The sequence below is a fragment of the Myotis yumanensis genome, unplaced genomic scaffold, assembly GCF_028538775.1.
Source record: "Myotis yumanensis isolate MYYU_CA2020_CCGP unplaced genomic scaffold, mMyoYum1.0.hap1 SCAF_7, whole genome shotgun sequence".
Classification (NCBI taxonomy): Eukaryota; Metazoa; Chordata; class Mammalia; order Chiroptera; family Vespertilionidae; genus Myotis; species Myotis yumanensis.
Window position 1 is genome coordinate 61,367,127 of NW_027223758.1, and position 21,333 is coordinate 61,388,459.

Consider the following 21,333-nt stretch of genomic DNA (forward strand, 5'->3'; position numbering starts at 1 on the left):
AGATCCACAAAGATTTTCTTCATTTTACTGTTTGAATGAAGGGCCACATCCCAATTCATTCAGCTAGAAGTGGAGTAGGGGAAGAAGAGCACCTAAGAGTCATCTTGGAGAGCCTGTGTGATAGGGGTCCACAGATATATTTATGAACATGTCTCCTAATGTCTGAAGTGCTGATACTGACACTGCAATCGCTGATTCACCGATTCAGTATTGATTATTTAATTATAATTACTATCCAATTTATTAACTATAAGAAAGACCTTATAGACTTTTATAGTGTTATAAATTAAATAAAAGCTATTGGGGGGGGGGGCCTAATGCTTAGTGAAGAATTTTTATACATCACACCAAAAGCATGATCCATTCTTAAAAATCAAGAAATTGGACTTCATCAAATTAAAAATATTTACTCTGTGAAATATTGTATTTAAAAGATGAGAAAACAAGCCCTAAACTGGGAAAAATACTTGCAGCCCACATATCTGACAAAGGACTTCACCAAAGGATAGGGTAAAGGAAGATCAAATAAACACTTGAAGAGTCAACATAATTAGCCATTAAGAAATGCGAATTAAGACTGCAATGAGATATCACTACACAAATATTAGAACACTAAAGTAAAAAATAGGAGCAACAGTCAATTCCGGTGAGAATGCAGAGATACTGGATTGCTCATAAATTGCTGGTAAAAATGTAAAATGTAGAGCCACTCCCACTCTGGAAAATAGTTGGCAGTTTCTTTAAAAACTAAACATGCATTTACTGTACAACCTAGCAATCACACTCCCCAGCTTTTATCCCAGAGAAATGAAAATGTCCATCCCTCCTTCCCCATAAAAAAGCATAGTAGAAGTATTCAAATGCATTGTACCTGATTTCCATTTCCTGATTTCAATACTGTACTACAATTATGTATTAATTATTGGTAACCATTGCGGAAAACTGAAGAGTACATGGAATCTCTCAGCACTATTCTTTGCAACTTCCTATGAACCTATAATGTTTCAAAATAAAAAGTTTTTTTTGTTATTCCTCGGTATAATTTATAATTCATTTCAAACATATTGGTTACCAATGGTCCTTAACTCATTGAGATATTATAAGGTGGTGGTAATAATCATAAGATTGACCTATATTTATAAATATGCTGGAATCATTTATCTGAGCATAAGTTACAGCTATAACAGGAAAATAATTGAAGGATTCATGTCTATTAAGATATCAATGCAATCAATGTTATAGATAAGTTACAGATATGCAATAGTGTATAATCATATTTAGCATTTGTATTTAGCATAGTTAGAATATTATTTAGAATCTATATTTAGAGTAATGTTTAGAACAAAGCAAGTATGCTGTGCTTATGTTATTCTTAATGTCATCTATTGTTAATAGTATCTGTTGTTTTAAATACCTCTGAACTGATAGCTTATTGTGATTTTATGAAAAGAATTCATATGTAATCAAAATCTTTTTGCCAAAGTTTTTTCCTTATTACACTTCTTGGCAAAAATTCAAATCTCCTTTCAGGAATTTTCTTTGCTGAAACAACAGGCTCAGGACATTGTGTGAAGGTTCATTCTGTTATGATAGAGCTGGTAATATAGGTCCTCCAAGGGCACTAGGTCTTTGTTGTTTGCATTTGAAAACTGACCCTGAAGTTTAATTTACTTTCAATTCTCTTGCCTGGTCTAAATGTTTTAAGGCAATGCGTCTAATAGCATCTTATTTTAGTTTAGTCCCAAACCTTGTAATTCTAAATAAAAAATTGAACCATGTGCCCCCAAGGTTTTAATCTAATATCTGGTTCCTTGAATTAGGGCCAACTCTTCATTTTTAAAAGTATCAGCAGATTCTAAATACAACTTTTGGCTATTTCCTTTTAGCATCTGACCTTTGTTCACTTAAACTAATTGTTATTCTTTCATCAGATTGTGATTGTAAAAAACAACAAAAACTATACTATAGAACATTAGAGGAATTTTTTAAATTCTGAGTAGAAAGCACTCCACATAAAATGTGCCTTTTTGTTATTCTCTCTCAATCATGACAGCAATTTATTTAAAACGAGATACAATCATATCATTTTTTAAAAACCCTCTTTAAGAACCAGGTCCTCAGTACCCCCATGCTCTTCTTCCCTCTTCTGTAACGTGTGTTGTGAGCTAAGACTGATGATGAATTCAGAGTCCCCCCCCAAGTAGGCTATGCAAACAACTAGTGATGCACAGTGATTTTTAAGGAGATCCACTCTCAAGGAATAAACAGTACTGAATTACAGGGCGAGAAAACGATCGCCTGTCTGGTTAGTTTTTTCAGTCCTTTGGTTCATCAGTGAGTCTTGGTTTAGCTTTAGAGTGTCTTTTGCATCCCTCTCACCCAGCAAAGAAGAGGCCTTGGGCTAAGAATATAGCCAAGCAGTATAGCTGGGCTGAAATTAATATCCTTGTTTTGTTTTGTTTTTACCTTTTCTATTATCTTTACGGTGGTAAATATTTTGGCTTTCCATTTTCTATAGTGGTATGAAATTTCATTTCCAAATGAATGTATTTAAATACACAATAGTTAACTTTAAATACTTAGACAAAGTAAAGGGAAATGGGGAGGGGCTGTGGGAAATGGTGAAGGTGGTACACAAGTGGTAAAATTTGGGAAGAACTTGTGTATTGCTGCTGGCGTCTCAGTCATTTTTACTTGCCTTTGAGATTCTTGTTTCCTCTTTTCCTTCACCTACTTGCAACTTCCCAAAAATATCTTAATGAGGTGGTAACAGTTTATAGAGAGCACACTCAGGTGAATAAGGCATTCCACCCAAGTAGCAAGATGATTTTAACCAATAGTGCTCGCTCTGTTTTGATGGGTGAGTTAGTCCTTTTAGGACTCTCCACAGAGGCTGTGAGTAGCTCTGTCTCTCTGGAGGAGTGATCATCGGCAACTCTTAGAAATGTCCACGATGCCAAGGTTTCTGCTCTGTGCCGGGTGGAGGCTCATGGTTTTGATTCTGTTCAGAATTTCCTCCTCATGCCTGGAGACCAAGGTTAAGAGCCTAGACTTCCCTCTATGGACCTCCAAAGTGACAGTGTCCAAAACCTTCAATAGAAATGTTTGGCTAAACATCAGTCAATAAAGGAGATCAGCTGTGACTCTAATTTCATTGTGGATCTAATTTTCCATTAAAATGTTTGCTTTTAAGAGAAGAAATTGAACTTTCTGACACAGTAAGTGGAGATGCAATATTCTTCACTAAGCTGTTTGAAAAGAATCTCTAACCTTGATGTCCAAATTTGTAAAATAATTCTTCCTTCTGAATTTTTATCTTCAATCATCATGACTTAGTACTGGGAATTATGCTGATAGGTTTTATAAATTAATCGATGTCAAAAAGACAGTCACAAATCTCTCATTAAGATTCCTTTTTTTGGTACACTTACTCATTTCCAAGTCATGTCTAAAGAAATATCCTTGGATTTTCAATCACATTTGATGGAGCTTATGTACTGTGATTTCTGAGGTGAAGCACGTTTTAAAACCCACAGCTCTCCAAGAAATACCTTAGAAAGGATGTCTGATTTTTAAGAGAGGGGCAAGAACAAAACAACAATAACTCCACTTCTGAACACTAGGTAGAATCAGTGGAAGAAAAATATAGAGCCAGAGAGGAAAAATTGACAGGGATTATTGCCAAGGAAACAGTGACAAACATGGCAGCCAAGTCAATAGGATATATTGTCATCAAAGTCTCAAGCTTTAATATGAGAACGAGAACAGTGCTTGCTGGTCCTAATGAGCACTTACTGTGCACTATGTGGCTGCACAAGTTCCGCCCACCAGTCCTCGTGACAGCCATGTTGTCAGCAGGGAGATTTGCTAGGTTTTCAAATAGATATGTGGCAGGTGACCAGGTGTGTTTCTAATTTTTTTAAATCCTCACCCAAAGGACATACTTTATTTCTTATAGAAAGAGAGAGAAATATCAATGTAAGAGTGAAACATTGATTGGTTGCCTCCCCCACATGCCCCGACTGGGAACCAAACCCATGACCTAGATATGTGCCCTGACTGGAATGGAACCAGTGACCTTTTGGTGTGCAGGAAGATGCTCTAACCAACTGAGCCACACTGGCCAGAGTGCCCAGGTGTGTTTTTGAAAGCTCTGGGAGAAGTGTGTACACTGGAGGGCAGTGAAGCAACCAGGTAGAAAGCTATTACAATAATGATAAGTAGGAACTCACCTATTCTGGCTGCTCTCAAAAGGAAAGAAGCAGCTACATTGCTGCAAAAATATCCATTTGTTCTCTAGATGCTTTAGGGAAGTCTTTTTCCATGGAGGGACTCCTGCTCATCTCTAAATATCTGGGCACATTTAGCACAAGCTCACTGACAATCACTCTTCCAAAGCAGATGCAGAGGTGGAGGAAATTACAGTCCTTGAGTGGTACTAACATCTCAAACCCTGGCAATATCTGCATCTGAGGGGAAATGAACATGGCTGTCTCTCTGAAATGTAGGTGGCAATCCTGGAGGTAGGACTCAAACCCAGAGTAATTTAGAGAAACTGCAAAGCAGTTGAATCAGATATTTTCACCTGCCTTTTAAATAGAGCAATCCTCTTTTTATACCATTTGTGACAAGTTGCTCATTAACATCACTGTTTTGACAGTGTGGCCTTCTTGGAGTTGTCTGAGTAACGCAATGATAAAGGTCAGGTCCAAGTTCCAGCAGCTTTACAAAATTGATTAATCATGATGTACACCATGATCATGAGATGGGCAATGCCCAATCCCATAAAGTAAACTTCAACCAAGTTTTATATAATGAATATGAACACAGACGTAAGCCTTGCAGTCGAGCCCCCCACTGCCCATCCTCACTGCATAATGAGCAGCAGGGACTATCGGGACAAGTCTGCACATGCAGCCTTGGAGTTTGAAACTGAGCAAAATGCTTCTTGTGATGGGTCCTTATAACCCCCCCTTCAGGGGCAAGTGCCAAGGAACCAAGGACTCCCCAACACTCTCAGCGGCCTCTGCAGCATTAGTGGGTGAGAACTTTGCCACATATAGGAAGACAGAGATGTCCGGCCTGAGAAGGCATCCTAACCACGAGGAGGCTGGGCCCTGCTGAAACTGGGGAATCTTTGTCATTAAGCTCTCTTCCAGGGAACAGGGGAGAAGAATGCAGGCCAGGAAAGGGTTGAGTATCCCTGAGCAGCCACCCTCCTCAACCAGAACTCACCCCAATTATATCAAAACAGCCCCCTTTTAAGAGCCGCCTTACTGTGCATCAGTCTCAATAATTCAGAATATTGGTCTTGTCCAAGGAAAGCTCAGCATCAGCCAATGCTCCGCGGTGCCCATCCCCATCATTTTTTCTTCTATCACTCGGGTAAAGAGTGTTGTTTTTTTTTCCCTCTCTGGCCACTTGATCATGGTTTGCAGACGTTTCTGCTTTGATACACTTGAGGGCTATGTCACATCATTAATGAGAGCTTACTACTGCAGTGATTCTGCAGGTGGAAAAAAAGGGGGCTTTGAAATCGGGCAAATGTAAAGAAGAGCAGGTGGATTGAGGGTTCCTCCAGGGTGCACAGGAAAATCACTGTGCAAACAATAACTGAGCGGGCTTATTCTATTAAATGTGGAAACCAGAAATGCTTGGTGGCTTATGACCCGTGGCAAGGGTGATCTCAGAATGCTGTGTGCACAGTGCAATACGGTGGGCACAAAGCCATGTGCTGTAGGCCAGCTTTGTGGCCAAGTTAGAGGAGCACTAAGTTCGGGTCCCAGCTCTCCTGCTCACGGTCTGCATCATCTCAGGCCAGACATTCCTGCCTCTGATCTGAAATCTCCATATCCATGTGGTAGGAATAAAAAGCCTTACTTGATAAAGCTTAAAAAACCCCAAAAGCATATATTACTCAAGGGGAAGAATATGATATTGCTGTGAAAATTCATTCAGTCTGAGTAATATTCACCAGGATAGAAAACATGTTCTAAAGCTCTGCCAAACATCGTGGCTGGGTGGGGGGAAGGGGGGGATGTTTCTGGGCACAAAAACATCATATAATATTTTTAGACTGCAAACCTCAGTTCAGTCATCAAAAGAGAAAGAGATGTTAAGTAAAGGAAGGCAGTGTGACAACTATTGTTGAAGTGATCATCTGCCTGGATCCTGCAAAACAGAAATATTCTGCAAAATTTGGAGCTGGATTAAGTTGCAATGAAATGTGGCCATTTGAAATGCTGAGATGGATTAGCAACTTTTAAAATATCAGAATATTGCTCGGCAGGCATGGCTCAGTGGTTGAGCGTCAACCTATGAACTAAGAGGTCAAAGTTCAATTCCCGGTGAGGGCACATGCCCGGATTGCGGGCTCGATCCCTAGTAGGGGTTGTGCAGGAGGCAGCTGATCAATGATTCTCTCTCATCATTGATGTTTCTATCTCTCTCTCCCTCTTCCTTCCTCTCTGAAATCAATAAAAATATAAAAAGTAAATAAATATATCAGAATATCCCATTTAGATTTCAATAAAAACAATACAATTTGTGTGTCTTCAGCCTTGTTTTGGCCCAGTCTCCACTTCTTTGGCCCTTAAAGCATCACACGCTCCATGCGACTGCCTCCTTCCAGGACATTGGCTAATGACAGTGACTGGTGACCACTGCTGTCCCTAGGGCTGAGCTTCTGGGGCCCCCTTCCCATGGGCACGCCACTCTGTGGCCCGCCAGGCCATGTGAGACGTCTCCAGTTGTTTCAGTGCGACAGCAATAAGTAGCTGACATGGACCTAATAAAATGCAGCGCTTGGAAGAACCAAAGGAGAAGGATGAGCAGAAAACAAAGATAGTTCAGAGGCTTTGCACGCCCTAGTGAGTTCATCTTCCTTCTCTCCGGGTGAAGATTTCAGTCCTTTTACGTGTACAGTTTTATTCATATGAGAAAGGGAGGGAAAATTCCATTCCAGGAGCTTCTCTAACTTGACCCTGCACTTGCCTGAAAGCACACAGCACGTTGCGTTCAGCCTTGACCTGCATCCTTTAATTCCTGGCCGCTTCTCTGTTGCATAGAATTGTTTTCTCCTTTTTTAATATCTGGGAGCTGTGGCGTTTTTTAACAGACTGCATCGTTTTGGAGTAATGTTCTCTTGAGGTGGGCAACTGAGATGTATAATTATATGCTGTGGAAAATGACGGTGGTGGGAGAAATGGGGGAGGAGGTTATTGAATCACGAAAACATGTTTTCTGTTCAGAAAAAAATGACTGTGTGCAGGATGTTCGATTTCCGTCTGCTCTGTGCCCGTGGAGAGCAGCGTCCTGAAGTGGAGCAGTCATTGGTATTCACTGGAGCTTGCCTGGTTTCATTTTTATTGTTTCAGAGACTTATTGCTCTTTCAGAGTTGTTCCCGCGTTTGCTGCCTTTTCTCAGTATGGATGAGCTAAAGTAGTCCGAGGAAACACTTTAATTACATTTTAAGTAGGATCAAACCATAAGTATATTTATGAAAATTCTAGCAGAAGGTACAGTGAGACCATTAACTCAAATCCCCCAAATACATAAAGTGGGATTTTTTTAATAATAAAAGTCCATAGTTGGTGTGTTAAATTGTATCTGCATATTAAAAATCTGCCCTAAACACTAAATATTGCCTAACTGTGCATATTAGGTTTAAAATCCCTCCCGTACACAGTGTGCTGGGAGCATAGGCCATGCTGGTCTGTCTCCCCAGCTTGTCCTTGCGCGGCTGCTCCCAGCTGGGGAGTCAGCAGCTGCTGTGGGGTGGCCGCAGCCACGCTTCTCTCAGTAGCCTGCGCTGTGGCTCTCACGGGGCCTCTTTTTCAAAGTCACGCCTGTGCGTTGTTTGAATTTGATTTCAGTGAACCTGCTCATACTTTTGTCAAGCAAAAACTGAAAAATTAAGGCAGAGTTAGAGGTTGTACTTAAACTTGAACATGAAAGTTTGTTTGGGGCGGAGGGAACTGTAAGGGCAGATAAGCAGAGTACCCCCAGTGGCCAGAAGCCTGCGTTGGCACATGCTTGGGAGTCAGCCCTCGGATGCCTTTTGGGATCAGAGTTCTCGCTTTCTCAGGAGGAGGATTCAAAACCGGGTTGTCTTTCCTTCCAACAAATGTGATAGGACCAACCCTTCTCTAGACACCACGTAAATGAGGTGGCAGTAAACTTGTTTCCCAAGAAAATTGGTTCAGAGTAGAATTCTTTTCAAAGCATTCAGTAATTCAGTGTCCATAGTTTTAAAGGAACAGAGATAACTTTTGGTTTTAAAGATGAAAATAAGAGCTAAAGAAGCTTTTGCTCTTGCCCAAAGAAAAAATGCACAGGATAAAATCACATAAATGTGTGTTGATTGGCCTAATTTATTAAAAGCTAAAAAGGATGTGAAATAGGACATAGTAGGCTGATTGCCTAACAAAATTACCTAATTTTCCTCAGGCATATACTGCATATGGGTTTATCTCATGGTCTACCAAAAAAAATAATATATATATATATATATATATATATATATATATATAATCATAAGGAGGTGGGTCACAGGGTAGTCGGAGAAGGCTCCGTCTCTTCAGAGTCTCAGGAGGGCAGGGATGGAGGAAGTGCCTTGCTGCCTCTGGGGTTGCACACCGGGGCAGGCCTCGCTGTGGCCCAGACAGGAAGCAGAGTCCCACAGCACTGATGAGCTGCCTTCCTGTCCTGATGATTGTTCTTGCTCAGAATTCCCAAGCCAGGAAGGCCACCAGGGGTTCACAGTGCTAAAGACCCGCATGTCATGTCATAGCTTCTCCTCATGCCTAGTGGTTCTAGAGCTACTAGGTATGTAAACAGTTACCTTTGTACTAGTTCGGGCAGAAGAGGGAATCTAAAGTCTAAGGTAAATATTTTCTCAGATGCTTTAAAAATATGCTAACAAAAATTCATACTCCAGGAGCATTTAAAACTGGGTCCATCTTTGAAACAAAAAGTTAATCTCCATATCAAAAGGAAACAAAAGCCAAGTTACAGGATTGAGAAGTTCATTTTTCCTCTTCCTGGGATCCCCATAGGCATATTACTTATTTTGCAAGCCAAGGACAAAGAAACATGGGCTTGACAGTGCAAATGTTTCTATGGGGGAGATTGGCCAATATAATTGGAAGCAGAGCTGTTCCAGACAATGAAAGACCAGGTCATCATATCTGTAGGGAGACGATGGATGACACTAGTTATCTGTTCCTTTCTTGGCAGCTTTTTTCTGATGGTTTGGTTTGCTTTTGTTTAAGAAAAAAATACATTTTGCCACTTAAAGTGATTCACATAATTCCTGGGCAGGAAGCTGGGGATGCGCATGGCAAGAACTGCCCCTTCTGCTTGTCCTCCTGCTGTGGCTTCCCTGCAGTGGTCACATTATCTTATGAGAGAAGAAATTTTTCTTTTTTGTAAAAGTGATCAACAGTTCAACAAAGTTCACTTGACATCTTTTATATTTCTTGTCGCAAAGCTTCAAGGAGATGAGATGGAAAGTGATTGTTAGCCATATGTTTCTAAGAAGGTTTAACACTGGTTTCCCCTTCAAACTCCTTGTCAGGGTCGGGGTGGTGCAGGAAGAGCGGTGGATTAAGAGTCAGAATATGTTGAATCTGACCCAGGTCGGCCTGTTATGCGCTGGTTGTGGTCTGTCCGCCTGTCATGTCCCTCATGTAAAGCGAGGAGGCAGTCCCTCTGTGCCTGGCTGCTCATGAGGATTAATTGAGTAGATGGACTGGTTCATTCTGCAAGACTTAACTGGTGCTCACCATAGTTAGTGCTGGAGAGAGACGGCACTTGGGCCCCACCCTTATGAAAACATGCCAGGAGCTACAGGTAGCACCCAGATGTAAGGAGATTGGTTATCATTTCATTGTTGATGTGTGTCTGTTTCCTGATTATCAGTTAAAGGAAAACAATCAAATTAAAATAACTGTTTTTAAAAACCAGGGTTACCACAGATGCTAAAGAAACACAGCTGTGAGCACAGTCTACCACAGGAGAGCATCTGCGTGTGACTTGTGGCTTTGCCTCTGGTGGGCTAAGAGCATTTTGTCTACTAGTTTAACACGTGTCTTTTCCCTATTTATCACTGAGCCCCCCTCCCCAAAACACACACCGAGATACTGTTAACTGGTGGCCAGGGATCTGCAGGAAGATGCTGTGATTTCCCTCAAAGTCACTGACCTTTCCCATCTTTCTCCAAAAAGACAAAATTTGAAAACTTTTAGATGGATGGGAAAGACTGAGGGAGACAAAATTGGTAATTACATCACGACAAGCTCAAAGTAGAATTAAATTGTTATAAGGGAAGTTAAATAATAGTTATTACTCAACTGCGAAATAGTCATTCATAGAATAACAAAGACGCTATTCAGAAAGAGAGCATAAATTTAAAATCCCTGAAGCAATTTTTAAATGCATATTTTATAGCAGAATAAAAGTTACATTTTTTTAATAAACCCCCTGATGACATCATGGTCTTGTTCTAGATGAAATTAACTAGTGCTTTAATGCTTGTATTTCTATTTACTTATTAGTAACCTGGAAATGTTTTATTTGTATTTGTCCTGTATTATAGAGTATTTTACCCTTTAGTTAGCAATGGATGGTGTGGATCTACTAATATAGCTATAGGTACATAGTACGTGGAATCCTGGTATGCCCCCATGCTTTTTCCTAAATGATAAATGTAGTATAAAACCTATTATGCTAATAAGGTGTCTATGATGGTCATGACTAAGGTACTCTAAATTAAGATGGGCAGTTTAAAACTCTAACTCTCACGTTTGCGGTGTTAGCTTTTCGCTCCTGCAGGATAAAGAGGATGTGCCCTGCTGTTCTCTTGTGAGGAAGTACTAGTCCTGGGGATAGTGCTTCTTTCCTGCCAGCCTCTGAGGAGGGCTCAGCTCCACGGTGACAGCAGTATTATACAGCAGGTCACAAACTGGGCCCCAACTGCGGCTGAATGAAATCTGCAAACTGTGCATATTCAGGTTTTCCAAGCATTCGAACCCCTTACACACTTACACCACAGAAGTAAGGCTTTATTTTGAGATCAAAGCCACACAGACTGTCACCAAAGCACCAAGTTGCTCAGCATGGATGGACCTGGAGAGCGTTATGCTAAGCGAAATAAGCCAGTCAGAGAAAGATAAATATCATATCATCTCACTCATATGTGGAAAATAATGAACAACATAAACTGATGAACTAAAATAGATCCAGAGACACAGAAGCATCAAACAGACCATCCAACCTCAGGGGGACGACGGGGGCGAGGGGAGTGTGAGAGATCAACCAAAGGACTTATATGCATGCATATAAGCATAACCCATGGACACAGACAGTAGGGGGGTGAGGGCATGTGCTGGGGTCGGGGTGGGAACGAGTGAGGAGAGGTCAATGGGAGAAAAAAGATTCATATGTAATACTTCAAACAATAAAGAATTTTAAAAAACACCAAGTTGCTCATTCATTTAGTAACTAATGACTGGATTCTTACTGGGAGGCAGAGGCTCTGTGCAAACATAATGATGACCACACAGTCCCTGTCCTCAGGGAGTCCACAGCCAAATGTGCTGAGCACCATCCACCAAGAGATCAGGTCTGGGTGACATGCAGGTGGGCAGGGCTCACTGTGGGGTCTGTGAGCAGGTGAGTCCTCCCTAACACAGCAGTACTAGAAAGCAGTTTAACTAATAAGGTATAACCGGACTCATAAAAAGGAATAATAACCACAGACTAATCACTAACTATTGGTAATTGGTGGAAATAGCCATGGTGGTCAAACACCAGAGGTGGGATGGAGATTAGGGAGTAAAAAAGAGCTTCAGCCCGGCTTCAGTGGCTCAGTGGTTGAGCACCGACCTATAAACCAGGAGGTCACGGTTCGATTCCTGGTCAGGACACATGCCCTAGTTGCAGTCCCATCCCCAGTACAGGGCGTGCAGGAGGTAGCCAAATCAGTGACTCTCTCTCATCATTGATGTTTCTGTCTCTCTCTTCCTCTCCCTCTCTGAAATCAACACAGATATTTTTTTAAAGAGCTTCAGTTCTAAGAGAGTGTTTGGGAAGCCATCTGGGGCATGTTAGAGGATGTGAGTTCCGGACCCTAACACATTTCAGAATGGTGCTCTTTTATCTGCTCTGTCTTCATGTCTTCCTCCTTCTCTCCTTTCCCAGTTGGTGCCAAGAAGTATAAGAATAGCTCGAGGCAAAGACAGGAAATCAGTTTTACTAAATGCTTCTTGCTGCCATACTTCTTCTCATTCCTCCTGATATAGTTGACCACATGGAGGTAAAATAAGTGTGGGCTGGAGTGGAAATGAAAGTCCCAGATGTTCCTTTCACTTGTCAACTGACAGCAGAGGACATTTTCATTATAACTTGAACAGAAAAAAAAAAATATATATATATATATATATATATATATATATATATATATATATGGCTAATAACATGAAGATTAAAGACCCAGGGTATAATAATACCAAATCCTTAAATAAATGGACATCTAAGCTCTAGCAGAATTTATTAAAGAATTTTAGCCATGATGTCTCAGCTTACCTACTTTCGCAGTCTTAACCAAAAATAACCTTCTTTCAGTTAGCAATTGGGAAGAAAAACAATATTTTTATATCTCTTAGGAGGATATTGGAAAATGGTAATATAATTCAGAAATTGAGAAAAATGTTCCACTCTTCTGTGTTAAATATTAAAGTAGAATAGAGATGAACACACAACCATTTTTAATGGATTGTGCCGATCAATTGTGGGATCATCCTTTAGCCCCCATTTGTGTTTGTAACACTTAACTAAAAGAGAACAAAAAGCTAAATGAAATGTTTAAGATATAAAACGCTTTCATCAATTATCTCATCCGAGTGAATGTTCTTTTTCCTTCTGAGCCCTCGCATATTTTTCAAGACCATCCTGTGTCATTGAAACCCCGTGTTTACTGCGCCACATTGTCATTCTTGGTGTCACTTTTCTCTTTCTTCCAGAGCTTCTTTGAAGGGCAGTCTGCGCCATGGGACTCTGCTAAGAAAGATGAGAACAGAATGAAGAACAGATATGGGAATATCATTGCATGTAAGTATTGACGGTGTAATTGTGCTGGGCTGTAACTTCCTCCCGCTTCTGCGAAGATTGACCAGCAGCCTCCAGCAGTGAGAATTTACAGTGCAATTACTGCTCCATCCTGCTGGGACGCTGGCATCGTGTTCATATTAAAGGAAGGAAAAACTACCTAAATACCCCCACTATGTCAGTGTGTCTTGCTATGGGGCTAGTTTCGCTGTTAGATTTAAGGTGCGGGTAACATCAGGAATGTTAAAATGCTGAGAAAGAAAATGCGTTTTAGGAGTAAACATAACGGTCCTAATGTTCCCCAGCTACGACATGGGAATGACTAGAAATAATGACGCCCGGCACGCCTTGCTGCCAGGAGCTCCGAGTTCTCCGCAACCATTAACTCATTAATCCTCTGGACACTTGGGTTAGGTGGGTCGGTAATGGCCCCATTTTAAGGACAGGAAACTGAAACGCAGAAGTTAAATGAGAGTCCCCATATCACAACACTCATTAGCCAAAGAGCTAGGATTGTATCTCAGAAATTCCCAGTTCCTGTGGAACTGAATGTTACCAATCCATAATGCCCTGGACGGTTTTTAAATTGAGCCCAACCTCATTAATGTTCCGTAACGATGCTGGGACACGTGGTAGATTGATGAGCCTCCCTCTCCCAGGGCTGAAGCCATCCATCCCCTGCATTAAACTGCTCTAAATCACACCATCTGCACCAAGTGTGCACAAGGTACTCACAGAATTAGTACTATTTCTAAATAGACATAAATAAAAAACAAAAAAACCCAGCAGGAATAGACCCAGAGAGCATCTAGTTCCTCATGTCTTATTACTTACAAAAGAACAAACTTGAAAGGTTTGGATAGTCCAGGGGAGCAATATATTAGCTCTATTGATTATGAAAGTGCAATTAAACTTTATTTGCCTGAGTTCACATTGCTTAGTAGGACTGTAGAGATTGGGTGGCAGCACAGGCCAATGGAATTTTCTGGGATTCTGGAAATGGCCTTTCTGCGCTCTCCCGTGCAGTCGCCACTTACCAGGTGAGCACTTGAAATGTGGCTGGTGCAACGGAGGAACTCCACTCAGCATCTTTCCAGGTTCAGCCCAGTGTCATTAACCATAGTCATCCGGCTGCATATTACATCTCTAGAATTACCCATCCCACATAACTGTAACTTTGTACCCTTGATCAATATCTCCCCATTCTCCACACCCCCAGTCCCTGGTAACCACTGTTCTGATCTCTGCTTCTATGTATTCTTTTTAGATTCCACATGTAAGTGAGATCATGCACTTGTTCTTTTTGATGCCTATCTTATGTTGCGTAGTATAAGGCCTTCCAAGTTTATCTGTGTTGTTTCAAATGGTTATCTTTTCTTCTAGTGTCTGTTTTCTAAAGTCCCTTTAGAGCTGTCTGTGGTCATCAATATGATTCCATATGAAGCTCTGTGCTGGCATGTCCTGAGATAGCACTTAGACCACCTGCCGAACCATTATTCATACTTTTAAAGTAGGGTATCCAAATACTTAGATACTACTGTTAACCCATCCCAGCTAACTAGGGTGAGTTCAATACCGCATATGGCTGCCAAAATACCACTACTGTTGGCTTAAATACCAGAACTGTCGGGCGCCAGCCCTTGCCCACTCTCCATGCTAGACCTCGCAGGCTGAGTTATTCGCTAAGGAGGTGTCCCAGCCGGGTGTGAGCTTCCCAGGTGAATCTGGTGAAGCCACTGCAGTGCCTAGGGCCCCTCTGAGAGCCATCATTTGGAACTGTTCCCTCTGAGACTGTCTGTGTGTCTTTAGTTATGGCAGTGTAAGGTCATCTTCAGAATTGTTAAGGGTGTGGAAGGATTTGAGGAATAAAAAGAATCAAAGTGTGTGTGTCTATATATATATATATATATATATATATATATATATATATATAGACACACACACACACACACACACACACACACCCATACTGGCTGTTTCTTTAAGTCATAGAGAAGAATAGCACTATTACCGCCTCCCACACAGGCACACACACAAACGTATATAATTGCGGAAAGATGATTTCATTTACTGGGGAGCCTGCTTCAGAGCACCTAGGCCTTGGGAATAACACCGCTAACTAGGATGAGCAATGGGGGGATTCAGTCAACATATCTTAGAGATTCTCATTAGTGCTTTTCTGAGAATATAAGAAGTACTAGTAATGATCACATTCATTGTTTTGCAAACGTGTTGGAATCTAAAATGCTTTTAATGATGCTTTAAAACTGTTTATTGGCTTTTGCTCTTAAGTAAGTTAAACTTTTTTTTAATTTACACTATAAACGTGCTGAGCTAGCCCTTTCCAAATATAAACTAATACCCAGTCCACCATTAGTACACCACACACATAAGCATAACCCTCTTGATACTCTCTCAATTATAATTAAGTCGTAACTTAAGACATACAGTGGGGCCTTGACTTACGAGTGTCCCGACTAACGAGTTTTTCAAGATATGAGCTGTCTCTCGGCCCATTTTTTGCTTTGAGTTGCAAGCTAAAATTCGGGTTATGAGCCAGCTTCAGATACCCCACCGCTAGTTGGCGCAGCGAACGTCACAGTGAACGCCACAACATCAGTCCAGCATCACATGTCTCACTCTTTCACTTTTTGATTTGACATACGAATAATTTGAGTTACGAGCTCCGTCACGGAATGAATTAAACTCGTAAGTCAAGGCCCCACTGTATATCAAATCTCCCAGCTCATGGCAGCCCCTTACCTAGGCTCCCACAGTGTTCTTTTCTAGGGGCAGGCAATTAGAGGTCGTAGCCAGAACCTGCAGGCCCTTCCCAGGCTCCCTCCCCCTTCCTGTGGTCCAGTCAACAAAGACACATTGATCTGACGTGTGCCAGGCTCCATGCCAAGCCAAAGAAATTCTTTCAGCAGATACTTATTGAGAGCTTATTACATGCCAGGCACTATCCTAGGTGTCAAAGAGAGAGCAGGAAACAAAACAGAATTCTTCGTCCACATACCACTCAACATGCGTGTGGGGCAGACAGAGAAACAACCCCTAAGTAAACTGTATAATGTGTATATTAGAAAGTGAGACACATAACAGAAATGCAGCCTTGTGGTCAGTGCAGTCCCTGAGAGGAGAAGATACAGGTAGTACCTGATGCAGGTGAGGAAGGGAGCCAGTCCAGGCAGAGGCCCCGAGGGGGTGGTTCTGCCTCAGCTCGGTGTCGGAGGCAACAAGGAGCCGTGTCACTGGAGCTGAGTGAGCTTGACCGAAGGGACAGGTGGGAGGTGGGAGGTGGGAAGATGCTGGGTGACCGCAGTGAGCCCTAACAGACACAGGCCCCACCCTCAGGAAACTGCCATTCCCGAGGGTGGGAGGAGAAAATTAAATGATTGTACAAATGAACTCAGTGATTATACAAATAAGTGAAATAAAGGGCCACAAAGAGAGGTACATGGTACTGTGAAACCCCATAGTGGGGGGTAGACTTGTTCAGGAAGTGCGAGAAGGCTTCCCTGAGGACGTGAAATGAAGACTACTCCTACTGGGAGCGGACCAGACCCTTCGCATGAGGGAACCCTTGCGTTTGAGGAACTGAAGGAAGGCCAGGTGGTGGCCGGAGCTGGGAGGGGTGAGAGAGGGCGGGTGGCCAGAGAGAGAGGGAAGCCGATGTCAGATCTGCAAGGCCTTCTAGGGGAGATTAGGGATTTTAGTCTTAAGATAAGAACACGGAAAACCTCATTAAAGGATTTTTTAAGAGAAGGGGTGAGGTTTGTAAATTAAATTTGCCTTTGGAAAATTTAACCTAACTATAATGTAAAATAATTAAGTGGAAGGGGACATTAGTTAAGAGATTCGGTAACCCAGGCAGGAAGCAATGATAATGTGGACTAGAAAGAAGAGAAGTAGATGCATTCAAGAGACATAATTGGTCAAACTGAATGGATAGTCTGTGGGGTAGGGAAGTCAAGAGTGAGGTGACTCGGGTGTTCCTGGCTTGCAGGAGGGTGGATGGGTGGGTGGATAGAAGGACAGTTGGATGGATGGACAGATGAAAGGACGACTGTTAACTCAGATAGGAGGGGAGCTCAGGTGGGCATGATGTTGGTGGTAGCAGGGAAAACCTATTAGTTGAATCTGGGGAATATTGAGATGTCTTCGAAACATTTAAATGAGATACCAAGTAGGTGGTTATATAAACTTCTCTGAAACCCCAAAGAGAAACGTCTGAGCGTGAATACAAATTAATGTATCTTGAGTATTCAGGTGGAAGTGGAAGCCATTGACATGGAAAGATTATCTGTGGAGGGAGCATGGAGGGCATTGGGAGTCTAGAGGGGCTTTAATAAGGAGAAATACTCAGACAAAACCACCTAACCCATACAGAGGAGCACTGCGCCATGGAGCAAAGGGCATGCCACAGGGTCCTGCCAGAATATGTGCAGAGAAGACTGTGATGTAGCAACCTGAGGAGATCGTTCATGAGCATAGCAGGAGCTGCTATGAATGGAGTGGGTGAAAGTTGAGGAGGCCAGTGAGTGAAGATAAGACAGTGAGAACAGACAGCTTTATGAAGGGGAAGAGAGGGGTCCCTACTGAGCTTGGTCTCCATTTCGATTGGGTTACCCATACCCTCCTATCCATTTTCCCGGCTAATTGTGACATAGCCAAGAAGAGAGTGAAAGCTTTGACCCAGTCTGTCCACCTGATTCTTTCGACCAATCTTGAGGGTCCCTGCTGAAGACCATTCTTCCAGGATTTTATTTTAATAGCCAGGTGCTTCTCTCTGCTACGTGAGTGACTCCTACAGTGTCACTTTTAAGGACTCTACCCCTTCATGGCCTGGCTTCAGTATAAAGGCAGGTGAAGGGAGGAGCAGAAAACTAGAGTTTAGTTACATAAGAATGGACTAGCAGGGAGAGCTTTGGGGATGAAAATTCAGGTGGATGAGAGTAAGGGAGAAACTGATTGCTACACCAGGTTTAGGAAGGCAAAAAGCAAATCTAGAAAAATCAGGCAAAATAAAAGTCAGGGGTCCTGCCGAGAATCTGAAGAATAATGAATTAGAATTTCTGAAAATGTCTAAGTAAAAAAGAGAAACAAGGCAAGAGTAAATTAGTAGCACCTAAAACCAACAGCAAAACTGAAGTTTAACACTAGCCACCCACCACTACACTCACCATTTCCTTATTTGCCTCATGCTCAGAGCCTGCATGGCCTGAGCACCCAGGTGGGCACAAGCAGGGACACCAGGCTGGAGTCGGGCTCACCCAGGGGTGAGGCACTTCCAGAAGGTACTTGGCTTTTCTGCATCTTGTACCATGAAACCAGTGCAGCAGCAAGAATATAACCACAGGAGGAGCAAAGCCATTATTTGAAGATCAATTATAATTAAAATTAATTTCCAATCTCCTCTCAGAGGGCAAAGGTTACTTAGATCACTGTGATTCTAATTTACCTTAAATATGTCATCAACATTTAGCAGAAAGAACAAATTGGTTGGAGGTGAAAGATTATCAATGCTATGATCCATTTCTGTTGCTGTAGTAATATCTAATCACATGCAAGCAAGCCCATATCTGTTGTGTTTAGTATGAAAATTGTATAATATTTGAAGCTACTTAGCAGTGTTTTAAATGTAATATTACTTGAAGAAAATGGCATCAGTAACGTGTTTCAGGGGCTTAAAGCATAGAGGCCTGTTTTAAATATCACATTATCCCACTTCTATTGTATGAATGCAAACATACAGGCATGCACACCCCAAAATACATACATACATGAACACACAAATGCACACATGCATACATGAATATTCACTTATAAATACATGCATGCATGGACACATACATACCAGCAGATTATAATTGTTCATCAGTGAGCAGTGGTTTGTTATGCTTTTTTTTTTACACTGAAAACATCCATTTAATTGTTTCTCTTGCCAAGTTAAAGTATACAAATCTCCTACTTCCGTGATAGAAAAACTGGAACTATATTAAGCACAGTATCTGTATCTGACATAAAATGATACCAATTTGGTAACAGTATGAATAGTTATCCATTTCCATCAGTCTGTATTTATATAGCTTAAAATTCTATTTGTAATTTTAACATGTAGTTATTCATCACAGTACTTATTAATTTATATTTACAAAAGCTTTTCACAATCTGTATAGAGTGCTAGAATTTCTCCATAGCTGATTATCATTGTATTTATATCATATATAAAAGACTCAAATATTTCAAAAGCTGTAGTTACAGACTTTAAATTTTACTTCAAGAGTAGTTACTTCGTTTTGTGATTATTAAAACTAAAAAAAAAAAACACAAGAAACATTTATACGTAGAGATTTCACGGACTTTGTTAGTTTTTTTCTAAATGGGGCTTAAACATGGGTGACCTTGGGCTGCAGGGGGCACCTGACCTCCCTGAAATCATAGCTCCCTGCATGGTCCATGGGAGTGGCTGGAGAAAGGCATTGTTCTGACGGAACCTTCCATGGCTTTCCTCACCTCCCTCAACGTGGAGGGGCCACTTCACAAAACAAATGCCTGGGATGCCCACAACACAAGCCATCTCTGAGCTTGAGGAATTTCATAGCTGATACTTGTTTTGGGAAAAGAGACCCACTGATCTATGTGGCTGCAGTTTGTTATGCTTTATAACAGGTCTTTATGTGCCTGTTTCTTACCCCCAAAATACAATGTTTGCCCTATTTCACATAGTAAAGGCTTTTTTGAAATAAATGAGAGGAATGGCAACAAGGTCTTTAAGGAGATTGTGTCTCAAAATGTCAGATTTTGTTACCTTTCTTGATGGGTAACATTGAGGTATAATTATAACACAAATTTTAGTTGGCTTTTGATCATATTCCAGTCATCCCTGGCTAAATAGGTTCTTTATTTCCCAATTATAAATGCCACTCATACACATTTAAAAAATTGTGCAGTAATCAAAACTTGGGGAAAATTGCCCAGAACCTCACCAATAAAATTCAAACCCAGCTAACTTTCTGTTTTCTGTTTCCTTCAAATCTCTTTTTGTTCTATGCCTTAAAGATGATGGCTTTATTATTGTTAAATAAAGGTAGGCCTATTGTTTTCTTTCTGACTATAAAATTAGTATAAACTGTGTAGAAAATGGAAGTAGTACATAAAATCACAAAGATGAAAGTAAATATCACCCCAAATTTTCCCACCCAGCAGAAAACCTGTCCTTTCAGTCATCCCACCGTGCATCCCTACACACATGTACAAATATGTAGAGTTTCATACAGATAGACTCCCTGAGACATGCTGCTGTGTAACCTGCTCTACTTCACTCTACAGTATGCCACAGGGCTCTTTCCAGGTAACGGCAGAGTAATCCTTTTTATGATTGCATCACAGTCTATTGTTTTATAAGACCACTGGTCATTAGTTCCCTGTTGATATCATTGAATGGTTTAAACTAGGTGGGGAGAGAATAAATTCTGGTTTAGAAAAGATGGTCTCAGCATGGATTCACTAGAGAGGGAGGAGTCTAGAGGCAAGAATGCAATAGTCCAGGTGAAAAATTATCAGGTCTTGAATGAAGTCATTGGCAGTAATGATACAAGCAACAGCTCACTTTTACTTAGTTCTGACTACGAACCACACATTTTATCACTGAAAGAAAAAATGTTCCATAAACCTCATTTCAATAGTTCTTAAACATATCTACTAAGTACACATGAATAACATAGGACATCTGTCCTCTAGTAGCAAGTTATAGAGTCACTGCTACCTCCGCCTCTATGTCGTCAGGGAAAGGGGACTAGCCCATCTCAGGAGAGGCTGCCCAACAGAGGGACTCCCGAGGGCTCTCAGACTGCAAGTCCATGAGGTGCCCTTCCCTCCTTTGAAAGATCTGTTTCCTAGGTTATCTGGGGTTCGAGGGGAACATGAAGGGGTGTTCTACAAGAGAGGGATGGAGAGAATGGACTCTCAATTTCTTGTGGTAAAATGCATGTAATATTAACCTTACCATCCTGAGCATTGTTAGGTGTATAGTTCACTTCATTAAGTTCATTTGCATTGTTGTGCAGCCACCACCACCATCCTTCTCCAGAACTTTTTCATCTTCCCAAACTACAACTCTGTGCCCATTAAACAACAACTCACTACCCACCTCCGCCCAGCCCTGCCACCCACCATTCTACTCTCTGTCTCTGTGATTCTGAACACTCTAGGATCTCGTA

General features: G+C 41.4%; 1 protein-coding gene across 5 annotated transcripts in view; it reads left to right on the top strand.

The window, feature by feature from the left end:
* Window positions 1-21,333, top strand: part of PTPRM (protein tyrosine phosphatase receptor type M) — a 650,734-nt gene that overhangs the window by 552,508 nt on the left and 76,893 nt on the right. For all 5 annotated transcript variants that reach the window (XM_070420643.1, XM_070420639.1, XM_070420640.1 and 2 more), the window contains one exon: window positions 13,024-13,111. In XM_070420643.1, the coding sequence (XP_070276744.1) occupies window positions 13,024-13,111 (88 nt within the window). The remainder of the gene's footprint in view (window positions 1-13,023; window positions 13,112-21,333) is intronic.